This window comes from Neophocaena asiaeorientalis, unplaced genomic scaffold (genome assembly GCF_003031525.2).
Source record: "Neophocaena asiaeorientalis asiaeorientalis breed wild unplaced genomic scaffold, Neophocaena_asiaeorientalis_V1.1 scaffold476, whole genome shotgun sequence".
Lineage (NCBI taxonomy): Eukaryota > Metazoa > Chordata > Mammalia > Artiodactyla > Phocoenidae > Neophocaena > Neophocaena asiaeorientalis.
The window spans coordinates 335431-354628 of NW_020172178.1; the positions used below are offsets into that span (position 1 = coordinate 335431).

Consider the following 19198-nt stretch of genomic DNA (forward strand, 5'->3'; position numbering starts at 1 on the left):
CTCCGCAATAAGAGAAGGCACTTCACTGAGAAGCCCGTGCACCGCAACGAAAAGTAGCCCCCACTCACCGTAACTAGAAAAGCCCACGTGCGGCAACAAAGACCCAACGCAGCCAAAACTAAAATAAATAAATGTTTATTTTTTAAAAAAGGACAACTTTGGTGGGACTTCCCTGGTGACGCAGTGGTTAAGAATCCACCTGCCAATGCAGGGAACACGGGTTCGAGCCCTGGTCCGGGAAGATCCCACATGCTGCAGAGCAACTAAGCCCATGTGCCACAACTACTGAGCCTGTGCTCTAGAGCCCACGAGCCACAACTACTGAGCCCACGTGCCACAACTACTGAAGCCTGCGCACCTAGAGCCCATGCTCCACAACAAGAGAAGCCACTGCTATGAGAAGCCCGAGCACCACAACGAAGAGTAGCCCCCGCTCGCCGCAACTGGAGAAAGCCTGAGCGCAGCAACGAAGACCAGCGCAGCCAAAAAAAAAAAAAAAAAAAAAAAGAGTTCAGTAAGTCATAGACATTTAAACCAATGCAAAGTACAAAATTCATTTTTTACTAGTCATTGAATGTTTTGTCCATTTGATTTAAAACATCCAGATATTTGAAATATCCTAATGATCAATTTAAGATTAATACTTTAATCTCTGTACTTACACTAATGAAAACAGGCATAAATAACTCAAAATTGAACAGAGCACTACAGGGTTAAACAAACTACAGTTCATATGTGGAAGAAAAAAAACTACCTGAAGTTGAAAGTTGGATATATAGAACTTATTCCAGAGTAAGAAAAGTGAATCACTCAATGTTAGATTTAATGCTAAGTTTTCTGAATGAGGTCTATCTTGAGAAGCAAAATTCTCTACTGCCAGCATTTCGGTAACAGTTATGATTTTTAAATCTTAATAATACATTTTCCTTTTCCCAAAGAGAGATTACTGTGTTTACTGCATTAAAGGAGTTACTATATGAGTAATACAGAAGCAATTTGAACAGCCACAGAACAGGATGTTTTTTTTTTTTTTTTTTTTTTTTTTTTTTGGGTTTTTGTTGTGCGCTTTTCGTTCTTTTTTTTTTCTTAAGCATGTGGGATCTTCCCGGGCCAGGGCACGAACCTGTGTCCCCTGCATTGGCAGGTGGATTCTTAACCATTGAGCCACCAGGGAAACCCACAAGATGATTTTTTATCTTTATAGAATGAGGGTGGATTTCTTTTTTTTTTCTTTTTTTAAAATAATTAATTTTTGGCTGCGTTGGGTCTTCGTTGCTGTGTGCGGGCTTTCTCTGGTTGTGGCGAGTGGGGGCTACTCTTCGTTGTGGTGCGCGGGCTTCTCATTGTGGTGGCTTCTCTTGTTGTGGAGCACGGGCTCTAGGTGCGCAGGCTTCAGTAGTTGTGGCTCAGTAGCTTCAGCTCACGGGCTCTAGAGCGCAGGCTCAGTAATTGTGGTGCACGCGCTTAGTTGCTCCGCGCCTTGTGGGCTCTTCCCAGACCAGGGCTTGAACTCGAGTCCTCTGCATTGGCAGGCAGATTCTTAACCACTGCACCACCAGGGAAGTCCAGAGGGTGGATTTCTTGACACTATTTGTGACTTGAATTGCAAATAACAGGAGAAATGAAAAACTCCAATGTGGGAAAACAGTTATAGGTTGAATGGGTTTTACCGAAAATATTTATTCTACTTTGCTTTCGAAAATCTATTATCGAAACATTTGTGCCCTTGATATAGGGAATGTGATAAACAGGAGAGTTCATTCTGTCTTTTCATGTGTTTCAGATGTGTATAGACCCCTCCCTGTCTGTAGCTTTGGGTGATAAACCACCCCCATTGTATCTCTGTGAAGAATGCAGCCAGAGGATTGCAGGGTAGGTATAAGAAAAGGAAATAGGGCTACAATGAGAAGAGAAGAATAATCACTTCGACTTAAATTGGTTGTTACCTTCATTTTCCACTAGCCTCTCTGTTTTTTAAAGGTTAGTTTGTCAGATATTTAACATATATCAAACTTTCATTTGAAAAGATTTCAGCTCTGAAAAATTGCAGTATTTCTCACCATGTGACAGGAGAAAGCAATTCCACTTAATAAAGCAGCTCCACTCTTCAAGTGACCCTGTGAAAAAGGCCGCAGAGAAAAATAAAAGAAAGCTGTGGTTTTCAAACATGACATAAAATTCATATGGGATTTCTATGCTTGTTCGTTTCACAGACTCACACTCAGCTTTGTACAAATCATGCTGTATTTTGGTTGACTTAATTAGCATCTGGAAAGTATCATTTAAAGATAACTGAATATGATGAAATGCCTATAATTAATTTAGATGAAATGCATTAGACATTTAAATAGTTTATTATGATAGTGCTCTTAATTACACATCCTTTATATTAAAAGCCTTTCAGCAATAGCGTGCAGCTTATAAACCTTCCTGTGGAAGGGTAACATTGCAACAAAGTTCAAAAATGAATTCTGTTTTTCTTTATAGGGACCACAGTGAATGGTTGATTGACGTTCTTCTGCCGCAAGGTATGGCTTACTTCAGAAGGGATGAATAATGAGTAATCATGACTAATGGCACCGTTGATTTTTCTCCTTTTGTACTGTTTTATTTTACAAAGACAGCAACCAAAGTATTACGTTCTCTGCATATTCACTGATATGAAGCATGATATCAATGTCTTGCTTGTAATATACCCACACATTTAATAATGAGGGAAGAGGTATCATCTCCACCACAATTAGAGGTAGGTGTTGGAATTAGGATTCTGCATGACCAAAGCTGGATTCTGCCTTAAGGGGTTTTCTATGTATATAACAGGTGTTGCCAGTGATACGTTTGCTGCGCAAGTCAGAAAGGAAATAAGGAACATCAGTGAGAAGAGCATAAATAATGGGTCTTTCTCCTGCCATGGTTACCAGCTCTGTGTTTTTAGGGAAAATTATTTAATCGTTCTGAGATCAGTTTCCCCTTCAGTAAAATGGGGATAAATATGTCTGACCCATCTCAGTGAAAAGACGAGATCGTAACGCTTGCAGTTTGCTAGAGTTCTGAAGGCTGTGCCTGTTAAGTTGGCAGGTTGCAGACAGAGTGTTTCCCTACACATGGGGAAGCAGGTATTCCAGCCACCTAATTGCAGGATGAAATGACCAGGAAAAATACTTAGCAGAGGAAAGAGGAAAAGTGGAAAAAGCTGGGGGCATACTGAGCACAGATCAGGCACCCAGGAAGAACTTGATCTATAACTTCAGAGGTAGATACTAAAAGAATTTTTATGAAAGGCCTCACTTAAAAAGAAATGTAAAAACCTCATGTTAACTAAATTTGGTTAACACTTTTTTCAAAACTAAAGGTCTTTCTTTGCCCAATGATAATCACACTCCTTCTTTGTAGTCTCTTAATATTAGGTTATCTCAACCTGAAGAAATAAATAGTGAATGCTCTGCATCTGTAAAATGGGTCAATAATGTCAGCCTCTATATCCTTTAAAGAGACATTAAAAATTTTTATACAAGAATATCTGTAAAAAGATTTGGGCTTATATGGGTAAAGGTAACCTTTTTTCCCCCTTAAATTAGTGAACTTCCAGTGCTCCGAGGTAAAACCCATAGTCAGGTTCTAAACTGTGTTTTAAATTTCAGATATGTTGCTGAATTCTGGCCATGGTCTGCAGATGATATTCGTCTGTGAAAGAAAACTGATAATAACTTTTCATTATTTATCCAGAGATGTGACCCATTAACCTCAGGTTAAGATAAACTCCAAGATATCAAACTGTTAAATAACCATTAATTATACAAAATCAGTTTTAACAACTGAGTTGTTAATTTCATTGATTTGACATCCGCTAATTCATAATTTCCAGACAGAGTTTGGGAGACATTTATCTTTGATCTTTTAAATAAATTGTGACATAGGCATTTAGTCTATTTTTTGAGCACTTACTATTTCATGGGAAATGTTAACAGATTCTTGGAAAAATTATTTTCAATTACTCTCAAGCATCAGTTTTCATGGAAATAATTGGTATGCCCACTAAAAAGAGTTTTTATCCATTTATTAAAGTCAATCCTGAAGTGCTAAAGTAATTTGACAGCCTTACTCCAGCTGGCCAATCCATGGGTTTGAAATTGCTTTCTCTTAAATAAGCCTGCAGCTGGTTTTGCACTAGTTAAGGACTGATGTAAGTTGATAGTTTGAGTCTAATTCATCCAAGTTGTTAAGTTTTTTTCTGTAGTTCTGATATAGCAAATCATCTCCATGGTGAAACCCTAAGCATATCACGTCAACTCAGTGTCATAGCATAATGGAAGAACAGTAGACAGGGAATCCAGGGACATTTGCTCCAGATTGGCCTGTACCATTGATGGCCTGTGTGACTCTGAAGAAGCCATGTAACCCTCAATTTTGTTCTCTGTCAAATGAGGGGGTGAGGTTAAAGTTATTTGATCTGAATTCTAAGTCATGTCTGAGAAGATTGAATTATTTCTAAGGATAGGTGAAAATATTTGCAGCCTCATTAAACATACCACAGGTAATTTTAACCTCATTAAACATAACTAGATGACAGTTTATGAGAGAAGGGAGAAGCTGTTTTGGCCAAGTCTGGAGGTTGTGTTACTAAGCTTGTTTTTTGCTCACCTTGGTGGCTGCCCTTATTTAAAACGGGCTCTCTTTCTTTGTTGATATTTTGTGTACCTTCCCCTTACAGCTGAAATATCTGCTATATGTCAGAAGAAGGTAAGAGCAAACCATCTGTGTGGTGGGGCATGATTTGCTGTGTTTGTATGTAAATTCATTCATTGACATCTGCCTCATTTCTGCACCATGGTTTCCCAGTGTGTACATGTCACTGTATTTGTGAAGGGGGAAAGGAAATAATTCAGCATGCAAGATTGCTGTGTCTGGATGGTCTCTATTTACATTTCTGCTTTTGCTTACCCATCTATGCACAGTGTTTCTGAAAAGTAATCTGAAGTAAAAGCATATGTGTAACTCTGGGATAGAAGTCTAAATACAAAAAGGTTTGAGTGACAATGCAATACATGCAACTTTTAACTTTGGTAAAGGCTGATCGTGTTTGCTAAAAGTCTTTATTGTTTGGAAGTGGAATGCAAATAGTCCAATATGTGTGTGTCAGAAACATACCCAGACCAAGTATATATGGAAAATATTAATTTATATGTAAGTTGAATGATATCTCTAGTTAACGATTCCACTTTTGAACAGCCACTGTTCATGACAGTTTCCCTAAGCCATTTCCATCTTCTTTTCTTGCTCCAGTTGTTGAAAAGTACAAGAGAAGATAGTATGGTGTGATACAAAGGACTTTGCACTAGTTGGTTGTGATACTTGGGTTCTGGTCGGCTCTATTCCCACCTAGCTATGAGACTATGTACAAGTCATTTACACTTTTTGGGAGCTGTTTATGAGTGGATACCTTTGGAGGGCTGTTTCAGTTATCTGTTGCCACCTAATAAACCCTCCTAAACTGTACTGGCTAATGACTAACAAACATGTGTTTGCTCACAGTGCTGTGATCGGCTGTGGTGCTCGCCTGGGTGGCTCTCTTGATAAACTCCTCCAGGCTCACTCATGTATTGATATTTGCAGTCAGTTAGTGGCTTTGCTGGCAACTGGTTGGGCCCAGCTGACTTTACTCCCATGTCTGGGGCCTCAGCTGGGATGGCTGGAATGGTTGGGATGACAGGGGTGTCTGGCCCTCCCTCTTTCCATTAGGTGTCTCATCTTCCAGGAGGCTAGGCTGGATTTGTTCACAAGGTATCAGTGTTCTGAGAAAACGAGAGAGGAGGTTGCAAGGCCTTTTGAGCCTGAAGCTCAGTAGTCACAGCATCACTTCTTCTTTTTTTTTTTTTTTTTACAATGTTCCATGTTATGTTTTATCACATTTACGATGCTGCGTTTCCAAGCATTATACTCTAGAAAGAAGAACACTCATTACCAATTTCTAAATCATAGTTTGTATCATATACCTTTTATTCTAACACAGCATCACTTCTGCTGCATTCCATTGGCCAAAGGACAGCTCAGTTTCAAGGAGTGGGGAAATAGACCCCTCTTCTTTATAGAAGGAGCAGCAAGAATTTTGTGGTCATATTTAATGTACCACAATCTACCCTCTGGGCATCGTTACTTACATTCTTTCCATGTACCAAATACTCTCAGCACCTTATAAGACCTCCAAAAGTCTTACCCATTTATGGCTTCAGGCTTAAAGTCCATTGTCTTATGATCTGCATCTGGTCTGGTCACTGATGAAACCCCTCGGGTACGAATTTTCTTGAACCAGAGACCTGTGAACTAAAAAGGCAAGTTACATACCCAACACAAAATGCGAGACAGGGATTGGATAACAGCAATAGACCTCTGTTCAGAAAGAGGAAGGGGACGCAGATAGCTGTTACTAGTCAATAGCAGCTCCAGCCAGGAACATGTCAACAGTTCCTCTGTCTTTAAGGAATAGCAAATATGCCTTGATTAGGATCTGATTTTGCTTCCTGGGAATAGTTTCCTAAGTCATTTCTTTCCTGGGATCTTTGCTCTACTCTTTAAGACATCTTTCCTTTATAATAAGAAATGGCCCATGTTGCAGCTGAGTAACCCTCTCAGTCTGCTTCCTGTATGTAGAAGTTGGGGTTCCATAGTCCTCTTTTCGTGTTGAACTGTGTCTGTCCCGTTTGGTCTGCTGGTGATACTTTTGCTAGTATGCCTCTCTTTAAAACTTTGTGGATTTTCAATGAATCTAATTGGGGTTCAGTGCCCTCAAAGGCACATCTATAATTCTTTTTGAGTATAGAAATGCCTTCTATACTTTGGGCATTTCAGCCCTTAACATTATTAGAAGCCCTGTTCTAGCTGAAAGGCTCAACTGGGCATCGCCTTATATAGCTTTCTGAAGTTTTAACAAGGGATCATATAGTCATTCAGCATACTTTTGATTTCATTTTTATTCCAAGGCTATTTCCTACTTTGAGAATCTTTTACAAGCTGGAGAGACTAGGATGAGAAACAGTTTTATTTCTAAATTGGCATTTCCTGGCTCTGGTGGTATACGTAACATACTTGGCACCCAGGGTGGATCATTTTTTAACACTCCCCTCCTTTATATGACAAAATTATTTTCAGTAATAAGGTTAAAATTAGCACATTTTTATTACTTATCCTTTAATAAATGTTGTGTTTTATATGAAAGTTAATTTGGAGAACTTTCCTTAAGTTCCTAATAGATCAGAATTGTTTGAGCTTGCTTTGGGCAAAGTTTGTGTCTTTCAGTACTACATATTCAGTACTACATATTCCTACAGTTGAATAGTAGGTTTGAGATAAACATCAAGATTGTATCAAATACAACATTGTAAATCAGCTATACTTCAGTAAAAAAATAAATTAAAAAATTGTATCAAATAAGCATCAAGAGACAGATGCTTTATTTCAATCCTGCTGTTCTGTGAGACCGCTTGGAATTATTTATTTATGTTTAAAATTCAAAGCAGTGAAACAGAGTGGCTAGAGCGAACCTTTGAAAACGTGCCCAGCTGAATCTGAACCTAAGGGAAATCTCTCTAATTTACTTTTGAAATGAATGCATGTAGCTGAGTCCACAGGGTTTAGGACTGATTGTGGCTTGGAAATATATTATTAAAACTTAGTAGGAACCACAGCAACTGTTTAGAACTTTGACCATCCAAAGGTTATTTAGGGGCAAAGTATTTTATTGCTGATATTATTTAGAATTGATGGCACATGGGATAAGGCAGGTTGACTTTTAGTTGATATTCCAGATACTAACATACACAGTATGTCCAGATACTACCTAAGAAATCACTCAAAATGTAGCAGCATGAAACAACAACTATTTAATTATGCTTACAGATTCTGAGGGTCAGGGGTTTGGACAGGACACACTCCACAGCCTATCTCTGCTTGATGATGTTTGGGGCCTCATCTGGGAAGACTAACTTGACTAGTTAGGGGCTGGAATTACCTAGAGTCATCTAGATCGTATGTTTGGGCTCTGGGATGGGGTGACTTGAAGGCTGGGCTTAGAGTAGAGACTTACACATTGCCTCTCCATGTGCCTTGACCATGGCACAGTTCTAAGAGTATCCTGATGAGGAAGCTTCTGAAGAGAGAATATTCTAAGACAGCAAGTTGGAAGCTGCATGTCCTTTTAGAATTTGCCTTGGGAGTCCTGTGAGTATCACTTCTGCCGTGCTCTCTTGGTTGAAGCAGCCACAGCCCATCCAGATTCAAGGCTCATGAAGCATATCTGAGGAACTAAACCAAAAGAGCCTCACCCACAGCTGGACTTAATTTAGACAAGAAGACCTTGGACCTCCAGCCAGGAATTTGCATGTGGGAAGAATGTAAATAATTTGTGACCAGAAAATAGGATTGGAAATTGCAGGCCTTAAACGTTGGGACTTTATTATAGCTAATAACTACCCACTAAACCCATATCCACATCCTATTGTTTATGTAACAGTGGGAATCCCAGAGGAACAAAGACTAACTATAACTGAAAGGAAGAAATAAACACTAAAAATGTACTCCGATATAACCCATCCTGCTAGTGATGTGGTTGGGTTTGGTTTGGTTTGGTTTGGAGAAGCCCCAAACCAGTAAGGATTCATGTGCTTCCAGAATGAAATTTAGTAAGTGAAAGAGAAAGAAAAGGCACAAAGCAGGAAAGACACCTCACTTGGAGAAGTCAGGGCTGACTTGGATGCTGAAGAAGACCTGGGCTTCAGATGCAGAGGAAGCACACTGTATTTTAACAAATAATTTTTAAAAACTTGTTAATAAAAGGGAAAAAAGATCATAAAAAATTTAAACTTTCTTTTATGATTTATTGACCTGGGTCCTGTTCAGAAAATGAGATTTCCCAGCACTCGTATCCAAAGGCTTGTGCTAAAATCGAAGTGGAACAAGCCTTACTTTGAGATGGTTGTTCCGATAGGCAATTCAATACATTGTCAATGTTTGGATATAGGTTTTGTACTTGCCTTTTTCCTTCTTCTGTCAACGCACTTCGCAAGATATCTGTCATGGAAGGTTTTCAGTCTTCCTCAAGCCCTGAGTTCATGATGGCTTAGGATATTATTTCCCCTATTATATTCCATCTTTTAAAAAATTTTATTGGATTATAGTTGATTTACAATGTTGTGTTAGTTTCAGATGTACAGCAAAGTGATTCAGTTATACATATACATATATTCGTTCTTTTTCAGTATGTTCCATCTTAATAAGCTCTATTGAAAGACTGAAATGCTCTCTTGACACAAGACATTGATTATGTGGTGGTGACATCTCTAAAAGGCTTGGGCACAGTTTTGTGCAGAGGTCAGGGATATTTCCTGATTGCTCCTCAAATTGCATTATGTGGGCGCTGCCTTTCTCCCCTGCTTCTTGTCAGGGCAGCTCTGATAATAAACCCCCCTGAGCTTCAGAATCTCTCTTATACTACACCACTTTTCTCACTTCATCTGTTGACTCCTTTCCTCTAGTTGATGTCAGCCGCTGAGTCTGTGAATGGTTCTTGCTGTGTTTTGATGTTCCTGTGGTGTCCACTGACATTCTTTAGGTCTTGATAGAAAGAGTGCCGGTGGGGATGGACAGGCCAGCTTTGGGGTCATCAGCTCGGTGCAGCACAGCTCCCTGCCTGTCCTTGAATGCACCAAGGACAGATGAGCTGCAGTGGAAATCGGCTCTTTAGGTGGTGGATAAAATAATTTTGAAAGTTTATTTTAGGGGTTAAAATTGTTTGTTTCCGGCTCTGATGTGCTGTGATGCACTCTCTCTGGACCACAGTTCTACTCTTTTTTCATATTTCTGCTGAAAACTCTTGAAATGCTAACTTGAAATAATCCAGGAAGACCCCCATGCCCCATGGCTGAGGTCACTTTACAGAGGACTTTTCAACAGTTTCACTCATATTTAGAACGTTTCTACCACTCACACTAATAGAAACCGCTTCTCACCTTTATTTTTAACTATAGCTGAAATCTCACTGGTTAGAGATGACCTGCATTTTGGAAACTAGTGGCACTTCAGAAATGTGCTGCCACTTCCAGTGGCCCTTTAAGTTTCCATTTGTTCCAATTAGTAGCCAAATTTACCTCAGTGGTGACTTTTAATTGATTTCGCTCTTTTTCTTCTAGAACTGCAGTTCCCACGTTAGAAGAGCTGTTGTCACCTGCTTTTCAGCAGGGTGTTGTGGTCGTCATGGAAACAGGCCTGTTCGGTACTGCAAAAGATGCCACTCAAATCATCACAGTAACGAACTGGGAGCTGCCTCGGAGACCCACCTCTATCAGACCTCCCCTCCACCCATCAACACTCGAGAATGTGGTGCCGAGGAACTTGTCTGCGCCGTGGAGGCGGTGATTAGGTAACAGCGTCATCAGAAACTTACCCTGAAAACACTGCCTTTGCTTTGAGCCACCCTGTTCACATTGAGATGTGCAAATTTATTTATTTATTTTTATTTTTAAAATTATTTATTTATTTATTATTTATTTTTGGCTGCATTGGTCTTTGCTACTGCACGCGGGCTTTCTCTAGTTGCGGCGAGCAGGGTCTACTCTTCGTTGCGGTGTGCGGGCTTCTCACTGCGGTGGCTTCTCTTGTTGCGGAGCACGGGCTCTAGGCGCGTGGGCTTCAGTAGTTGTGGCACGCCGGCTCTAGAGCGCTGGCTCGGTAGTTGTGGCACACGGGCGCAGTGGCTCTGCGGCATGTAGGGATTTTCCCGGACCAGGGCTCGAACCCACGTCCCCTGCATTGGCAGGCGGATTCTTAACTAGTGCGCCACCAGGGAAGTCCGAGATGTGCAAATTTAATTCAACTTCAAGTGCCCTCAGCCAGGCAGCTCAACTTCCACAATGTTGCAATGACGATGTTTCAATTCATTCATTCAACAAATATTTTTATCTAATGCCAGTTATGTGCCAGGCATGTATCAGACACTTGGAAGACAGAGGAGAGTAAAATGTAACCTCTGCTTTCAAGTTACCCATGTAGGGACTATAAAAACAGAAGAAAGAAATTGCAGTCCAGTGTGGTGAGCACAATGACAGCACAGAGTAGGGGGTCTTAGGGGAATGAAGTGGAGGCGCCAGTCAGAGTGAGAGGTGGGAATAAGGCTGTCCCAGACCTGACTGATAGCAGTGAAGGATGGGAGAGCTCTAGATAATTCGGTACTGGAGTAAACCAGAAGGCTGTGGAGTAAGGCAGGGGCCTGATCCTGCAGGCTTCTGGCTTTTTCTCCTTCTGTCACACACAAAAAAGGAAGCTTTAGAAGTGATAACCTCTAGATTTGTTCTCTTTTTGTATAATATTCACTGAGGCAAGACTTTTAAAAATTAAGAAAAAATACTAGAATGCAAGTTTTTTTTAGATGTTGGGGGTAGGAGTTTATTAATTAATTTATTTATTTTTGCTGTGTTGGGTCTTCGTTTCTGTGCGAGGGCTTTCTCTAGTTGTGGCAAGTGGGGGCCACTCTTCATCGCGGTGCGCGGGCCTCTCACTATCGTGGCCTCTCTTGCAGCGGAGCACAGGCTCCAGATGCGCAGGCTCAGTAGTTGTGGCTCACGAGCCTAGTTGCTCCACGGCATGTGGGATCCTCCCAGACCAGGGCTCGAACCCGTGTCCCCTGCATTAGCAGGCAGATTCTCAACCACTGCACCACCAGGGAAGCCCCAGAATGCAAGTTTTAAAGCTAGGGACTAAGTCTTCTGTTTCTCTTATCCCAGTGGCTGATACATGTAGAAGTGCAGTAAATGTTTGCTAAATAAAACACTACAGAAAGTTTGGAAATAGAAAAAAAAATCAACCATACTGCTGTCGTCATCATCACTTTTGCACATGTTCTTCTAGGTTTATTCAAATGCATATTTTATTTATATAACTGTAATCACAGTGTATCCACATTCTTTTTGATGTAACCTTATACCATTAGCTCTTTTCCATGTTGTGTAGTTTCCACATTTATCCTTTTTAGTGCCTACATAATATTTATCTAGATTATTTTCCTCCACCAGTAGATATTTCAGTTTCTTCCTTTTTGTTTTTTACTGTTAAAAATAACTCTGATAACTATTTTTGTGTATAGTGCTGTTCGTATATATTTTTTCTTAGGGTAGATGACCAGATGTGGTTGACTGGGTCAAAGGGTCTGAGTATTTTAATGGTGCTTGATACATTACCAAACTGATTTTCAAAGAGTGTATGTGAATTTCATACATCACTATATGAAACTGATAGTTTTTGCTAAACCCTTGCCAACATTGGGTATTATGTTATTAAATTGTCATTTGCTTAGCAAGTGAAAAAGGAATCTTCGTTGCTCACTGTCAGGTCTTTGAATACTAGATATTAAATAGTTTTCCATCTGGGTACCAGTTCCTCAGTCTTTCCTTGTATTATGCATTTGATGTCCACACAGCTTCATATTAGATATAGAAGCATTGACATATAGTGGGATGGTTGGTGAACTAGAAGCCAGAAGGCATCAGTTCTGCTTGATTCTAATTGATTGGAGGAAGTAGCCTCTTTGTGTCTCAGTTTGTTCATCTTTGAAATGGGGATGGAGTAGAAAATAGTAAGGAAATTAGGCTCCTTCCCATTTAAAGGAGAGCAATGAGTGATGCTTGAGTACTCATGAAGTAATTGCTCTGAATAGGTCATAATCTCGAATGTGTTTTTTGGCAGTCTAACTTGAAATCTCTCCCCTTTGGCAGCTTGTTGAAAGAAGCCGAGTTCCATGCTGAGCAGCGGGAACATGAGCTCAATCGCCGGCGGCAGCTGGGCCTCTCCTCCTCCCACCATTCCCTGGATCACGCTGACTTTGACAACAAAGATGATGATAAACACGACCAGCGGCTACTCAGTCAATTTGGGATATGGTTCTTAGTAAGAAAAGAAGTTAACTCTTCTCTGCTTTCTTATGTTTCATTCCAACATTGCGCTGATGAGGAATTTCTTCTGTTCTTTTTAATGAAGTAAATAGTAAATAGTGAAAAATTAAACTTAGCATAGGGACTCTATACTCTAGGACAGTAACTGCACATTGGATTTACCTGGGAAGGCTTTTAAAAAATGCCATTGCCCAGATTCCACCCCAGAATCTTGGGAACTTTTTAAAAAGCTCCCTAGTTGATTCTAATGAATAGCCAGGTGTTGAACCTACTGTGCCAGACCCTAAACTGTTGGAAATGCACAGTTTGGCAATAAACAAGTGGGAAAGTTGCTAGGGTATATTGTGAAATATTGGATTCAATATAATTTACAGATCATTCATCTGATCGACATGAAAGTTTGCTTGAAAGTTCAGTCTCTGTGGAGCTTTTTGTGTATTTATGGCAAGTCTGCAACACAGCCAGAAAAATTATAGCCAAACCAATGCAAGGAATTTGATTGCTATTGACTGATTCAACTGCAGTATTCATTTAGGAAAGATCAAACATACAGATCCAAAGTTCCAAGCATGCTGAATTTGCCAGTTCTGCAGAAAAGCAGACTTTTGTTTTTGTCCATTGGAGACATGGGCTAAGTCTCCAAAGTGATACATCTCTTTTATGCTTTCACACATTTTTCTGGTTTTGTTTTGCTTTGTTTTGTTTTGCCAAATTGCAGTTTAATTGTTGATTTCGCATGTCTTGCTGCTAGAACTTATTATCTAATGACATAATGACTACTATTGTGAACTCCTGAAGGCAGAGATAGTGTTTTACTTATTTTTTTATATTCTTGAATGCTACTTCAGTGCTTAATAAGAGATTATTTCAGAATGATTGAATTACTAAGTGATGAGCAGTTTTGGAAAGTCTATTTATAATATCGTGAACTGGGGGAGCTCTAATGTTTCAGAGTTATTACTGATAGGAAATTCTTGGCAAAATCTGATCATTTTAGAACTGAAATATATATAGATTATTTTTTACTGAAGATATTTATGAAATTTCACTTTGTAGACTTAACTTGTTTAAAGTATCTAGTGCAGATTATGTAACAGATTTCTTATATGGGAAAAGCTTGTAGGGAGGTGCAATCTCGAGGGGAAATTCTTACAGTCCATCTCTCTCTGTAGAGAAGAACACAGTTTCCAGGCTAAGTGGTCCTCCATCAATTTAAAAACTGCCTATTTTACCCCTTCATTTTTCTGATGAGGACAGAGAAGCCCAGAGAGGCAGTTCAACTTGCCCACAGTCACTGCTAACAACCAGTAGCAAAAGGTGGTTGGGACACAGCTCTAGTCCCAAACTCTGATTGAGGGGCAGAGAGTGCCTGATTCAGCTTCTTCTGAAGGCCAGTCTTGGACTTCTTAACATACAATTCCTAATAGCCAGAAGGAAAGTGTACATTTAAAACTTTGGACAGATCAGAACCAAGATGGTGGAGTAGAAGGACGTGCTCTCACTCCCTCTTGCGAGGACACCAGAATCACAACTAGCTGCTGGACAGTCATTGAGAGGAAGACACTGGAACGCACCAAAAAAGATACCCCACATCCAAAGACAAAGGAGAAGCCACAATGAGATGGTAGGAGGGGCGCAATCACAGTAAAATCAAATCCCATAACTGCTGCGTGGGTGACTCACAGATTGGAGAACACTTATACCACAGAAGTCCACCCACTGGAGTGAAGGTTCTGAGCCCCACGTCAGGCTTCCCAACCTGGGGGTCCAGCAACAGAAGGAGGAATTCCTAGAGAATCAGACTTTGAAGGCTAGTGGGATTTGATTGCAGGACTTGAACAGGACTAGGGGAAACAGAGACTCCACTCTTGGAGCGCACACACAAAATAGTGTGTGCATCGGGACCCAGGGGAAGGAGCAGTGACCCCACAGGAGACTGAACCAGACCTACCTGCTAGTGTTGGAGGGTCTCCTGCAGAGGCAGGGGGTGGCTTTGGCTCACCATGGGGACAAGGACACTGGCAGCAGAAGTTCCGGTAAGTACTCCTTGGCGTGAGCCCTCCCAGAGTCTGCCATTAACCCCACCAAAGAGCCCAGGTAGACTCCAGTGTTGGGTTGCCTCAGGCCAAACAACCAACAGGGAGGGTACCCAGCCCCACCCATCAGCAGTCAAACGGATTAAAGTTTTACTGAGCTCTGCCCACCAGAGCAACAGTCAGCTCTACCCACAGTCCAGGACCAGATGGGTTCACAGGTGAATTCTACCAAACATTTAGAGAAGAGCTAACACCCATCCATCCTTCTCAAACTCTTGCAAAAAATTGCGGAGGGAGGAACACTCCCAAACTCACTCTATGAGGCCACCATCACCCTGATATCAAAACCACACAAAGGTACTCAAAAACAGAAAATTACAGACCAATATCACTGATGAATATAGATGCAAAAATCCTCAACAAAATACTAGCAAAAAAACCCTTAGAATGGGAGAATATATTTGCAAACGAATCAACGGACAAAGGATTAATCTCCAAAATATATAAACAGCTTATGCAGCTCAATATTAATAAAACAAACAACCCAATCCAAAAATGGACAGAAGACCTAAATAGACATTTCTCCAACGAAGACATACAGATGCTGAAGAAGCACATGAAAAGCTGCTTAACATCACTAATTATTAGAGAAATGCAAATCAAAACTACAATGAGGTATCACCTCATACCAGTTAGAATGGACATCATCAGAAAATCTACAAACAAAAAGTGCTGGAGAGGGTGTGGGGAAAAGGGAACCCTCTTGCACTGTTGGTGGGAATGTAAATTGATGCAGCCACTATGGAGAACAGTATGGAGCTTCCTTAAAAAACTAAAAATAGAACTACCATACTACCCAGCAATCCCACTACTGGGCATATACCCTGAGAAAACCATAATTCAAAAAGACACATGCACCCCAATGTTCATTGCAGCACTCTTTACAATAGCCAGGTCATGGAAGCAACCTAAATGCCCATTGACAGACGAATGGATAAAGATTATGTGGTACATATATACAATGGAATATTATTCAGCCATAAAAAGGAACAATATTGGGTCATTTGTTGAGACGTGGATGGATCTAGAGACTGTCATACAGAGTGAAGTAAGTCAGAAAGAGAAAAACAAATATCATATATTAACGCATATATGTGGAACCTAGAAAAATGGTACAGATGAACCGGTTTGCAGGGTGGAAATAGAGACACAATGTAGAGAACAAATATATGGACACCAAGGGGGGAAAGTGGTGGGGGTGGTGGTGTGATGAATTGGGAGATTGAGATTGACATGTATACACTGATGTGTATAAAATGGATGAGTAATAAGAATCTGGTGTATAAAAAAATAAATAAAATAAAATTCAAAAACCCCCCAAAAACAGAAAACAAACAAACAAAAAAAACTTTGGCCCAAAAGATAGAGATACAATTGCTATAAAGACTTGTTTCCCTGGCCAAATATTGACAAGTTGTACATTAAAAAACGAAACAAAACAAAAACAAGACCAAAAACCAGAAAAGGCCTCTACCTGTTGTTAAGTGAATAGGCTGCAGCAGATGTCAAGAAGAGAAGGACGAGGTAAAGCAGTTACCCTACAGTGGTATTATGTCACTCCTGTCCAGGGGGGTAGATTTCAATTACTGATAAATGTAGTTTTAATAAGAATTTAAACAAATCGTATTTCAGTAATTCTTAAAGTGGTTCAAAAATTTAAAGAAATAAATGGGCATTCAAAGGGTTCAAAGAACAGCAACAAAAAAACCCCGAAAAAACCTCTGCCTATTTCAAATGGATTATACGGGGCATCTTTCTTTTGTTTTCGTCTTTTACCAAACGTGTAATAATTATGTAAGGAGGCTGAAGGAGAGTCTGATCTACCTATTTCCAGGTGAGCCTCTGCACGCCCAGTGAGAACACCCCTACGGAAAGCTTGGCCAGGCTGGTGGCCATGGTGTTTCAGTGGTTTCACTCCACAGCGTATATGATGGATGATGAAGTTGGAAGTTTAGTGGAAAAGCTGAAGCCTCAGTTTGTCACCAAGTGGTTGAAGACAGTATGTGATGTTCGCTTTGATGTCATGGTCATGTGCCTTCTTCCCAAACCAATGGAATTTGCCAGGGTAAGTGGAGGCTGTCGATGAAAATACATAATCAATAATCGATCTAAGAAAGAAATGGAAAATGTTATTTGAGCCAACCTGAGGATTATAACCCAGGAGAGAGTCTTTCAGAAAGTTCTGAGGACTGTTCCGCCCATTAGAGGTCAAAGCCCAGGTATGTAAAATTTTGAGACAAAGGGTTTTACGTCAAATGATGTATTATTGACAGTTTACAGAATCCAGATCTACACATACAAAGCACGTAGTGGGTCATGGGTCATCATGGCCCTTTACAAGATCAAGAAGGGAAGTTATCTTCTAAGGAATTGTGACCCTTGATGAGGTTAAGAAGGAACGTTCTCTCCTAAGGAAGTCTGGTTAATGCAGTTGCACAACACACACTAAAGGGGAGGGAGGAGGCCCAAATGGGCAGAGAAAAAAATTTTTTTTTTTTTTTTGCGGTACGCGGGCCTCTCACTGTCGTGGCCTCTGCCGTTGCGGAGCACAGGCTCTGGACGCGCAGGCTCAGCGGCCATGGCTCACGGGCCCAGCCGCTCCGCGGCATGTGGGATTCCCCCCGGACTGGGGAACAAACACGCGTCCCCTGCATCGGCCGGCAGGCGGACTCTCAACCACTGCGCCACCAGGGAAGCCCAGAGAAAAATTTTATGTTTAAAATTTTCTTGTCTTGCTATAAAATATGAATTGTTTTCATCAAGGCCTACAGCTTGGACCTTGTTGGAGAGGAGGACTTAGGGAGAAGCACTATTGTTACAGAAACACTGGGTTTGCCTCTTGGTGGGTGTCGAGCCAAAAGACACAACCAAGGCAAAGAGCTGGAGGAGGAGGGATTTATTACTTGCAGCAAGTGAGGAGAACACCAGGGATCTTTCCCAAAGTAGTGTCTCTCCGAACAGCAAAATTGGGGAAGTTTTAAGCTAAGGGTCCGTGCATATTCATGAAGGGGCTTGAGCAGAGAAGTCAGCATAGAATTGGGGCAAAGATGGACAGAGTCCAGACTTTAGTGGATAGAAGTCAGGGGGTCAGAAAAGGTCAACATCATCATTCCTTAGGTTCCGACCAGTCTGGGGTCTCAGCATGTAGTCACCATCCTCTACCTGGTAGGGTGTGTGTGTGGGGCGGAGGGGCTTAGTTCCTGCAGAACTCAAAAATATGTATCAGATTGTGATGTATATTCTTGAGGAGGAAATAGGACTCTGCTTTATTGCTGAACTATTGTTTCTTGACTGCTTTTCCTTTGTTCCTGCCCTTAAAATCATTAATTACTGAGACCTGTTCAAGGGCAGGCATTGTGGCCAGGCTTAGATCACAAAATGGCTTAGGTGAAATGGCTTCTTTTCTGTCAAGAAAGCCATGCCTGGTTCTCTTTCTCTGGGGACACCCTACCCTATCTGCTTACACTACCTTAGCCGCTAGAGGATTATCAGTGACTGTAGAAGAGGGACGTCTCTCTTTAACTTAGTCTTTTATTTATTTATATTAATTTTTATTATAGCTAAGTGAGTTTAGTAACTACATTTTAAGTGATGTGCCACTCTGATGATAGTTTGTGATGGGGAAGAATGGCAAGATGAATGTGCAAAGTATCTTTAAGAAATTTAAGGAAATATTCTTTCCTGATATCGCTGAATATTTTTATTAAGAAACAGGAAAAAATAAAAAAGCCTTTCCATGAGGTGGCAAGAGCTCAGTCCTTTTCTGGTTTACAGCCTGTGGAAAGGCTAACATTTGACTAGGGGCAATTTCTGTGGTTTCACATATATTTCTAGAGATGAATGGTCCCTGCCCTCCCATCTGGAATGCCCAAAAGATTTAAGAACTGCCACAATGTTCCTTTTTCTCTGGCTTATAGGACAAATTTCTCTGTGCTTATCCTCTTGCTTCTGCCAAGGTGGATCACAGGCTTCAGATATACAGCTGGTAAGACATCATATTTCTTGCATACAATATGATTTCTGTCTAACCCAGCAAGATGGATATCTAGAATCAGTTTCTGGCAGGAATATATGAAATTTTTTTCAAGGTATTTTCTAAGTTTTAATTTTTTTGTGTGATTTTTGGGTTTACTTTCAATGAAGTCTTGAGGCAGTTTTCAGTTTATT

The 19198-nt window shown here is 40.6% G+C and overlaps 1 protein-coding gene across 2 annotated transcripts in view; it reads left to right on the top strand.

Moving 5' to 3' along the window:
* UNC79 (unc-79 subunit of NALCN channel complex) overlaps positions 1-19198 on the top strand; it is a 195729-nt gene that overhangs the window by 47213 nt on the left and 129318 nt on the right. For both annotated transcript variants that reach the window (XM_024759179.1, XM_024759171.1), the window contains exons 6-11: positions 1784-1872; positions 2488-2528; positions 4712-4740; positions 10182-10411; positions 12759-12930; positions 16866-17096. In XM_024759179.1, coding sequence (XP_024614947.1) covers positions 1784-1872; positions 2488-2528; positions 4712-4740; positions 10182-10411; positions 12759-12930; positions 16866-17096 — 792 coding nt within the window. The remainder of the gene's footprint in view (positions 1-1783; positions 1873-2487; positions 2529-4711; positions 4741-10181; positions 10412-12758; positions 12931-16865; positions 17097-19198) is intronic.